The 11,074-nt window shown below is 44.7% G+C and overlaps 1 protein-coding gene across 1 annotated transcript in view; it reads right to left on the reverse strand.

Annotated features, from left to right (window-relative positions):
* Positions 1–2,978: 2,978 nt before the first annotated feature.
* Positions 2,979–11,074, reverse strand: part of LOC135211944 (TBC1 domain family member 25-like) — a 112,865-nt gene continuing 104,769 nt past the window's right edge. Inside the window, 4 exon segments of the mRNA XM_064245190.1 lie at positions 2,979–4,455; positions 4,458–4,892; positions 4,894–5,217; positions 5,219–5,416. Of these exon segments, the coding sequence (XP_064101260.1) occupies positions 4,321–4,455; positions 4,458–4,892; positions 4,894–5,217; positions 5,219–5,416 (1,092 nt within the window). The 3' untranslated portion in view covers positions 2,979–4,320.

The raw sequence follows: 11,074 nt of genomic DNA on the forward strand, positions 1-11,074 counted from the left end.
TGGCTAGGACTCCGAGGGACCAATCGAGAAAGTTGAAAACTTCCAAGACTCTAAAAATGCCTTTTAGAATGTGATCTATTTCATTCATTGACCACGCAGTTTTGGCCGAATTCAAAGCTGATCTTCTAGTGGCGTCTACTAGTGCCGAAAAATCTGCGTCAGCTGAAGACAGAAGGCCCAGTCCCAAGGGTTCTCCTGTCTCATACCAAAATCCTGTCCGTCCTGAAAGCTTCGACGGAGGGAAGGCAAACATAGTTTTCCCCGCTTCTTCTTTAGTACGCATCCATGAACCGAAACTCTTGAGCGCTTTCTTCATAGAAAGAGTCGGTTTCATTCTCACACACGAAGATCCTTTCGTTGCTTTCGCTGTGGAGAACAACGAGTGTGGAGAAGGAGGAGCAGTAGGGTTCAAAGACTCTCCGAACTCCTGAAGGAGAAGCTCTGTGAGCTTCTTGTACGAAGAAACTGCAGCCGATGTATTAGTTTCTTCCTCAGAGGCTTCCTGGTCTTCTTGAAGAGGAGAACGAGGATGAGGAGAACGAGGATGAGGATCCTTATGAGAATCCTTAGATGATTTCCTAGCTGGGGTACAGTGCGATGAAGGAGACACACGTCTTGAATGAGGAGAAGATTCCAAAGTAGAGCGGCGTACAGGAGAACGACGAGTCGTAATAGAAGGACGCTTATCCGAAAATTCTTGTCTAATCTCGCATTCCTTCCTAAACGAAGACAAACTCTTAACAGCAAAAGAGGAAGGACTCCCTTCCCTAGAAAGACCACGTCTATCCCTAGGGAAACTACGAGAGGGAGAGCGCCTACTAAAATCCTGGCGCCGATCGTGAGGAGAGCGGCTACTAGGCGCCGAGCGCCTATCTGTCACAGGGCGCTTAGGGGAATCCTGGCGCCTACCAAGCGGCGAAACGTTGCTAAAAATAGGGCGCCTATCAGGAGCAGGGCGCTTGAGAGGCTCTTGATGCCTATGAAGCGGAGAGCGGCTGCTATGCTCCGAGCGCTTAAACGGAACAGGGCGTTCGACGAGATCTTGGTCCTTACCAAGGGGAGAACGTCTGTAAGGCTCCGAGCGCCTAACAGAAACAGGGTGCTTGAGGCGTTCTTGACTTCTAGCAAGAGGAGACGATCGGAGTAGGGAGTCTCGAGAACGAAAGAGCGCCTACTAGGAGAACGAAGCAAACGAGGATCAAGGCGTCTTTCTCCAGGAGAACAGCTACTAAAAGAAGGACGCTTACCAGGCGCAGGGCTCCTACTAGACTCTTGATGTCTTACAGGGGAGGAGCGAACTCCATGCGATGAGCGCCTATCAGTCATGTTATCCGACGCCCGACGACCGTAGTCGGAAGGAGAAGCGCGCCTACTTTCAGAAGGGCATTCCCTAGGTTCTCTGAGAAGGCGAGGAGAAGAAAGACGAGACGGAGACGACGAAATAAGTCTTTTATGACCTGAGCGACTCTCTCTTCTTGCACGAACTCTAGAAGAAGGAGAAACAGAAGGGGCTGAGCGTCTACCCGAGGCAGGAATCCGATCTGGGGAAATATCTTCATAGTCCAATGAGCGCCTATCCGACGAATGCCGTCTCGACACCTCCGAGTGGGAGTGGTGTTCCTCTCGTGAAATCCTACGTTGTGTAGAAGTATCCTCAAAAGAAGGAGATCGCCGATTACAAGGAGAGCGCTCTTCCGACGAAAAGCACCTCGATCTCTTGATAGGGAGAGACAAATCCTTCCTTCTACGTGATCTCGATGCCAAGGAGTCCGCCAAGGCTGTGATCTGAGCTTGTAGGCCCGCTACCACTCGGGAAGGAGAGTCCCCAGGATCTTCTTCCGAAGCAAGCTCAGCGCGAGGAGCGGGAGAAGGAGGGCGATCACAGGATCTCCTAGGCTTCTTTGCTTGCAAGGAAGCTACATCAGAAAAGTCTTCTGGGCTGGACGCTAACGTACTGAAGGGAGCCTCAGCAGCCCTCTTCAACGGGCGTGACGCCTCCTCCTTAGAGCTCAACACGCTTCGGCGAAGGAGAAGAGGACGACGAAAAACACTGACGAAGAATATTCTTCTTCTTACGATCCAAGGCAGCCTGGGAGCGAACTTTAGGATCTGCCGAGGGGACGCCTGACCGGTGGGGGCTCTCCCTAGCCCTCCTGAGGCTTTCGACTTTCCTCCTCCACTGGAACTGGGAGTCTACGGTAAGCAGGTCTATGGCCTGGAGGCACTAAGGAGCCCGGTCAGACGCACCCTCCACATCACTGGGTACACTGCACTTATCATCACTGACACTCTTACCTTGATCAGTACGAAGATTCTTGTCTTCCTTAGAACACAAGGAAGCTTTTGAGGCCGCCGCCTCCGAAGACGAATCTACGGCTTCGGTGCAGGGAGCAGGAGCTGAGACCTGGGAGGAAGGTTCTAAAACTACATTAATGTTAGTTTCATTCTCACTCATTCTCGACCTGCTCAAACTCCTTGAAGAAGCTTTACGTACCCTATCCCTTTCAAGTTTCCTAATATAAGAAGAAAGAGCCTTATATTCATCTTCGTTCAAAACCTCACACTCTTGACACGGGTTACTAAACGAACATTCATTCCCCCTACATTTAACACAGATAGTGTGAGGGTCAACCGCAGCTTTCGGTAACCTCACCTTACATCCATCAGTCAAACATACTCTAAACAAAACCGGAGTTTTGGAAACAGAATCAAAATCAGACATTCTACAGGAAAATCCAGCGCAAAGTCAATAACGGTCCACAATCAGCGTATGCCAAGCCAAAAATAGAGTGGAATACGCTCCAAAATGTCAAATCAATCTCCAGGCAAGCGAGAAATGAAGAATATATCGGAATGAAACGACAACAGTTGTTATCGCTTCAGCGACAGAAAAAAATCTGGCTGGAGAGATAGTTTGGTTCATACACCCGCCACCCAGCGGCGGGTAAGGTAGACCACCTGACCTACCTGTCGCGTGTGCCGCGAGATTTGAAATTCTGTCGGAACGTCGGAGACTATAGCTAAGTATATATCTGGCAGGGAAGTTCATGTACAAAATCATGAGCTTTTGTAACTTTTGGTCTTTTACAAAATTACAAGAATTAAAATGATGGAATGTTTCCTGAAATAAAGATGGTCTGATATTTTCAAGATAAAACTGGAGTCAAAAGTAATAGCAAACTTTTCAAATGGGAACTACCATATTCAAAACATAAGTAATAATTTTCTTTTTAAAATAGTATATATGAACATACCTTAAACATAAAATAGGAAGCACAAGTAGGCAAATACATAGTAGATAATTCACTGAACACATAGCATTGTATTAATATAGAACAAAAGGAAGCACATATAGTACCTGCAGAAATGTACATCCTTAATGACAAGGATGTAGCAGTTTTGATCATCTTTTCATTTTATCAATTAGAATGCCATCCACTCTATGACAAAATAGTATGTGAAAAGTAAGAATCTTCTTAAACTCCGGATGTTTTTACCAGTAAATATTACACATCATTGTCCAAAATGAGTGACTCACCCCCAATCTCTCAAAAGTAAAATTACCATCATGGAAGATGATACTTGTTCATAAAGTCCTAACATGAAAGAAATGGACTGAACATGATCAAACTATCTTTTTAAATTAAAAAGTACAAAATTTACGTAAAAAAACTTATATTAAAATGAAATTAATTCTATCAATGACTACCACACAAGCCAAATCCTACTGAAATTAATGAAATTCCATGTGAAAAATCCTTGATTCAAATCTCCACTTAACTAATCTGTACTTAGTACAGATTCTAAGGGTAAAAAAACAACATAAATGCAAAATTCTAATGCAAGTTACTAATTACGTAATTATGTGCTTATTTCATATAGTATATTCTATACACAATATATGTTCATGAGTGTGAACCATTATGTAGAAATAACAGCAACTGTTCTGCACATGCAATATGAAAAAGTCATATCACCTAATTCCTAAGAACCTTAAAATTATATTGTACAAAACTAAACCACCAATAGAACACTCTTTATATACCTCAAATTTCCCAGAAATATAAAACAAAGAAACAACTAAGTATTTACATAATTTGCAATAAGAGCATATTCTTCCAAACCCAATGCAACCCTAGTGATATTTTACCAGCTAAACAATTCAAGAAAAACAGTCTTACAATTGAGCAGCCTAAAAGCAACAGTACGCACACCACAAAATTTTGTTCCTAACCAAGATTGAATGTAATTTGATGAAAAGTTTACCACTGAAACCAACAGCTACTCTATTGTTTGACTTCAATATGCAAGCTCTGAAAATTAACATGACTGATCTGAAGAACTTGGTGGAGATTTTTTTGAGCGGGATTTACTAAAATCAAACTTCAAGTATGTTTCAAACATGCGCCGAGCCTGGCTCAAGACTTTGTTTACATTATGCTGCCTAACCATTTTTATCCAAGTGCGATGGCTAACTCATTGTGGTCCATGTTGTTTTCAATAATATGCTGACGGTGCTGGAGAAGAATTGTAATGCATAGAAACATGAGAAATGGATTACCACCTCCAAATTCATCTGGAGGAGGTAAACATGGAGTTCCATTCGATCCACTGCTCATGGTGACTTGCCAGCCTGTGACTTCGGTAACTTCTTCACAGGAATTGACACTAGCTGTCATAGTTGGATCATTGTCACCCTCCTTTTCAGGCTGGGTATGCTGGCCATTAGTTTTAGGTGAAAGATGTTGAATTACTTCTGTGGGCGCTTCCTCTTGGCATACAATTTGTATGTCCTTGTCAGTTTCAGGAGATAATGTTGCAACAGGATTTTGCCATACATCAACTTCACCATCAGAAGAAACAGGCATGCCAACATCTGCATTCAAAGAATCGTGAGAAACATCTCCTAGGCTTATTTTCAGTTTTTAAACTAGGAGCTAGAGTTGATTTTGACATTTCATTCTTCTTTCTACTGGGTGATTTTTTCTCTTTGGCTGGGGAACCAGGATTACTTTCACTATCCGAGTCCTTATTTTTCGTCAGTAACTGAAACTCACGTAAATTTTTTATCTTTCTAATATTTCTAGTCGGGCTATCCTCAGGCGAGGTGCTTTCTTCTCTTATTCGGTCTACACAAATAGCATTTTCACCACTTGGTACGCGTGTTCTCACATGAGATGTATCAATCGGCTGAGACCACGTTCGGCTGAGTTTTTTACACCTGCCCACCACCATTGGGCCCATCACAGTCTACACTGGCTGCACGCCTACTAAGGATGGCAGCAAGGCACTCGGCACTTCTATTGGATACACAGGATCTCTGTCTTCTTAGGGCACATACATTGGCATAGTGATTTTGCCGCGGAGTAGGGGGCGGGGCTGGCGTTTTCTCTTTTTGAACTGGATTAAAAGCAACCTGAAAGTCCAAAAGTTAAGCATCAAGACGATGGAGAATTCAAGAGTTCTATTTGTTTCTTTATTAGTTTAAGTATGTGAAGTCTGCAGCCTAACAATGCTTTGCAAGGGCGAATGTACAGTGAAATTTTCTTCAGCAATATGGCAATGTGTTGTAGATTAGTATTGTAAAGTGAATACACTAACTGCACAGCCCAAATTTTAAGTGAAAGCAAACAACAAGGTTAAAATATTAGTTTCAGAGGTGCAAAATGTATAAAATTTTAAATTCACCTTAAAAAATTCTGCAATTTTATACATTTTTTAAATCAGAACACTTTCTTGTAATTTGCTTATAAATTTTAATGCTGCAACAGCAAAGTCCATAATGATGGACAACAAAAATTCTAGTCTTCTAACCAAGCAAACTTGATTAACAATCCCTAACAACTGGCCTGTTTGTGCACAAATAATATTCTGAACACTTTCTTCCTAAACCTCTCTTCACAGAAACAGGTAATATATACTCAAAATAGCCATTTTTGTTTCATAAACAAATTAAAAAGGAATTCAATACAATATTAAAAAATGATATTGTTAAACTACAATAAAGTTTTGTACATACTTACCTGGCAGATATATACTTAGCTATAGTCTCCGACGTTCCGACAGAATTTCAAATCTCGCGGCACACGCGACAGGTAGGTCAGGTGGTCTACCTTACCCGCCGCTGGTGGCGGGCGTATGAACCAATCTATCTCTCCAGCCAGATTTTTTCTCTTTCACCTGTCTCCTGAGGGGAGGCTGGGTGGGCCATTAGACGTATATATCTGCCAGGTAAGTATGTACAAAACTTTATTGTAGTTTAACAATATCATTTTTGTACATGAACTTCCCTGCCAGATATATACTTAGCTGATTGGCACCCTTGGTGGAGGGTAAGAGACAGCTAAAGTAATAAGGAGAGATAAGAAACAACTGATGTTGTAGGATATAAATAACCTTGGTTCTTACCTGTTCAGGCAGAAGACTTCATTGATATTATCTCTGAGTCTGCGTTGCCTGGAGAGCTACAGCTAGGACGTGACCTGATGCTGAAAGACTCTCGGATCTACCATGGGATATGTGAATCCCTTTGTGTGGTAGAATCCAAGTCGGATCCTGTTAAAGGGAGTTCGTCCCTATCTTAACAGGTCCTAACCACTACTACTGCAAGGAGCCACACTCATCAGACCACCTAACCAAACTACTAAAGATTAGTATTACGACTTAAAGAGATGCCTTCATGCATCTCTTTAAGGCAACCAACAACACAAAATACAAGGGTTGGGAAAAAACTATAAAAACCTACTAAAACAGGATGAGTTCCAGCTCCCTGCCCCAGCACTGAATCCGCAGATACGTACGGGCCCAAGGCGAAGCATTTTTCGTAAGTGATTCTCACATCACGTAAGTAGTGGTTCGCGAACACTGACTGACATCTCCAGAATGTTGTCTCCATCAGATTTCGCACGGACATATTCTTGTTGAAAGCAAGAGAAGTTGCTATGGCTCTTACTTCGTGTGCTTTCACTTTAAGAAGCCTAAGATGTTCTTCTCTGCAGGATCCGTGTGCTTCTTTGATGAGGCTTCTCAAGAAGAAGGACAATGCGTTCTTCGACAATGGACGAGTAGGCTCTTTTACTGAACACCACAGGACCTCTCGGTTGGCTTTCAGTTGCTCTTCTTCTAAGGTAGTATTTCACCATTCTCACTGGGCAAAGAGTTCTCTCGGGTTCTTCTCCTACCAAAGAAGATAACCCACGAATCTCGAAGTTCTTGGGCCATGGACTTGATGGGTTCTCATTCTTTGCAAGAAAACCAGGAAGGAAAGAGCAAATGAGAGAGTCCTCCTTAAAACCCACATTACCATCAATCGCCTGAAGCTCACTCACTCTTCTGGCGGAAGCTAGAGCCATCAAAAACAGAGTCTTCCTGGTAAGGTCTCTGAATGAGGCTGAATTAGGGGGTTCAAACCTAGAGGACCCAAGGAATTGAAGGACTACATCCAAATTCCAGCTAGGTGTCTTAGGATACTGCATTTTCGTTGTATTAAACGACCTAATAAGGTCCTGTAGGTCCTTATCTTCCGATAAGTTGAGGCCCCTGTGCCTGAAGACATTCGCCAAACATACTACGATAGCCTTTAATCGTCGAAACGACTAAGCCACATTCTTGTCTTAAGAATAAAAAGAAGTCTGCAATTTGATTCACAGAGGTACTGGAAGAGGAAACGTTATTCCTCTTGCACCATCTTCTGAAGACATCCACTTCGATTGGTACACTCGTAATGTGGAAGACCTTCTCGCTCTAGCGATTGCCTTAGCAGCACTGCTGACGAAAAGCCTTTCGCTCTGACCAGTTTCTGGACAGTCTGAAGCCAGTCAGACTGAGAGCGGGGAGGTTTTTGTGGTACCTGTCGAAGTGGGGCTGTCTGAGTAGATCGCTCCTTAGAGGAAGCGATCTTGGAAAATCCACTAGCCATTCCAGCTCTGTGAACCAATCTTGTGCTGGCCAAAAGGGAGCTATCAAAGTCCATCCTCGCGGAATCTGACTCTGCGAACTTTTTTAAAGTCAACCCCAGAATCTTGAAGGGGGGAAACGCGTATACATCGAGTCCTTTCCAATCGAGTAGGAGGGCGTCTATCCCTATTGCTCCTGGATCCGAGATGGGAGAGCAATACAGATCCAGTCTTTTGTTCTTTGCAGTTGCAAACAGGTCTAAGAGAGGCCTGCCCCACAACTTCCAAAGGCTCTGGCAAACATCTTGGTGCAGAGTCCACTCTGTGGGAAGGACCTGATCTTTCCTGCTGAGGAGATCTGCCCTTACATTCCTTTCTCCCTGTACGAATCTGGTGAGAAGTTTTATCCCCCTTTCTTCTGTCCACAGAAGATCTCTTGCTGTTTCGTACAGAGAGAAGGAATGCGTCCCCCCCTGTTTCCTGATGTATGCCAGAGCCGTGGTGTTGTCCGAGTTTATTTGCACAACTGCTCCTGTCATCTGACTCGAACTCCTTCAGAGCAAGCCACACGGCTATTAGTTCTTTCCTGTTGATGTGCCAGGAAGACTGGTCCCCCATCCAGGTTCCTGACACCTCCTTGGTTCCCAGAGTCGCCCCCCAACCTGTTTCCGACGCATCGGAGAACAACACCAGGCTGGGTTTCTGGATTGAAGAGGCAGTCCCTGCGAGAACTTGTCGGGATCCGCCCACCATGCTAACTCCTTCTTGATTTGAAGAGTAATTGACAGGGAGAACTTCAAATCCTGAGAAGGACGACTCCAATTCCGATGAAGAAAGAATTGGAGCGGTCTCAGGTGCAACCTTCCTAGGGAAACAAATTGCTCCAGTGAGGAGAGCGTCCCCAGCAGACTCCATCCACTCCCTCACTGTGCATACTTCTTTCCCTAAGAAGGTTGTTACTTTTTCTGAGTCCCCGGGCTATCCTCTCCTGTGACGGAAAAGCCCGAAAACTCAGAGAGTTCATCTGGATCCCCAGATAAACGCACTCTTGAGCGGGAATCAGACTTGACTTCTGCAGATTGACCAGAAGTCCTAAGGAATAAGTCAAATCCAGGGTTTTCTTCAAGTCCTTCAGACAACGATCTCTGGAATTGGCCCTTATAAGCCAATCGTCGAGATAGAGCGAAATCCTCACCCCTTCCAGGTGAAGCCAATGTGCCACATTCCTCATGATGGCCGTAAAGACTTGGGGGGCCGTGGAGAGGCCAAAACACAGGGCCCTGAATTGGAAGATTCTTCCCCCATCATGAATCTTAGAAACTTCCTCGAGGAAGGATGGATTGGTACGTGGAAGTAAGCGTCCTGTAAGTCCAAGGACACCATCCAGTCCCCTGGACGGAGTGCTGCTAACAGAGGCAGTGGTCTCCATCGTGAACTTCTTCTTTTCGACGAAGAAGTTCAGGGCGCTTACATCCAACACCGGTCTCCATCCCCCTGAGGATTTTGGAACTAGGAACAGGCGGTTGTAAAAGCCTGCCGAAAGATGATCTGCCACTAGTTCGATCGCCTCCTTTTCCAGCATTTGGTCTACCGCTAGTCGGAGGGCTTGATTCATGATGGGGTCCCTGTATCTGGCCGTCAACTCCCTCGGGGTATTCGTCAAGGGAGGCCTCGAAAAGAACGGGATTAGATAGCCCTTCCTCAAAATTAAGACAGGGTCCAGGCATCTGCGTCTTTCTGGGCCCCCCAGACTTCTGCAAACTGTAAAAGCCTGGCGCCTACAGTTGTCTGAAGGACTTGAGTCTTACTTGGGAGGTTTGATTGACTTCGTAAAAGTCCTCCCTCTTCTGTTTGGTTTCCGACCTCTGAACGAAGAGGATCTAGAGGTAGATGCCCCTCGAAAGGGTTCCTGAGAGGTCGGCTTAGCTTTCTTTGTCTTAGTCTGGAAGGTAGGGCGCGGCTTCCTTGCAGACTGTGCTAGAAGGTCCTGCGTAGCTTTGGCAGAGAGAGCCTTCGAAATGTCTTGAACCAGGTGTTTAGGAAACAGCTGTGTAGAGAGAGGGGCCAAAAAGCAAAGACGATCTCTGAGCATGTGAGACCGATTTTGTTAAAAATGAGCAAAATACTGATCTTTTCTTCAAGACCCCTGCTCCAAACAGTGAAGCTATTTCGCTGGCCCCATCTCTCACCGATTTATCCATACAGGATAAGACACAATTCAAATCCTCCGGAGAAAACGTGTCCGGTCCTTGAGTTTTCTTGGCTAGGACTCCGAGGGACCAATCGAGAAAGTTGAAAACTTCCAAGACTCTAAAATGCCTTTTAGAATGTGATCCATTTCATTCATTGCCCACGTTGTTCTGGCCGAATTCAAAGCTGATCTTCTAGTGGCGTCTACTAGTGCCGAAAAATCTGCGTCAGCTGAAGACGGAAGGCCCAGTCCCAAGGGTTCTCCTGTCTCATACCAAAATCCTGTCCTTCCTGAAAGCTTCAACGGAGGGAAGGCAAACATTGTTTTCCCCGCTTCCTCTTTAGTACGCATCCATGAACCGAAACTCTTGAGCGCTTTCTTCATAGAAAGAGTCGGCTTCATTCTCACACACGAAGATCCTTTCGTTGCTTTCGCTGTGGAGAACAACGAGTGTGGAGAAGGAGGACAGTAGGGCTCAAAGACTCTCCGAACTCCTGAAGGAGAAGTTCTGTGAGCTTCTTGTACGAAGAAACTCTAAACAAAACCGGAGTTTTGGAAACAGAATCAAAATCAGACATTCTACAGGAAAATCCAGCGCAAAGTCAATAACGGTCCACAATCAGCGTATGCCGGAAGCCAAGCATAGAGCGAATACGTCACCAAAATGTTCAAATCAATCTCCAGGCAAGCGAGAAATGAAGAATATATCGGAAGAAACGACAACAGTTGTTATCGCTTCAGCGACAGAAAAAAATCTGGCTGGAGAGATAGATTGGTTCATACGCCCGCCACCCAGCGGCGGGTAAGGTAGACCACCTGACCTACCTGTCGCGTGTGCCGCGAGATTTGAAATTCTGTCGGAACGTCGGAGACTATAGCTAAGTATATATCTGGCAGGGAAGTTCATGTACAAAAACATTTTTCCTCTTAATTCCTTAACATTTTCATGCCCATCATTTACAAGAATTACTGCCCATACTACTGATGA

The sequence above is a fragment of the Macrobrachium nipponense genome, chromosome 40 (genome assembly GCF_015104395.2).
Source record: "Macrobrachium nipponense isolate FS-2020 chromosome 40, ASM1510439v2, whole genome shotgun sequence".
NCBI classification, from domain to species: domain Eukaryota; kingdom Metazoa; phylum Arthropoda; class Malacostraca; order Decapoda; family Palaemonidae; genus Macrobrachium; species Macrobrachium nipponense.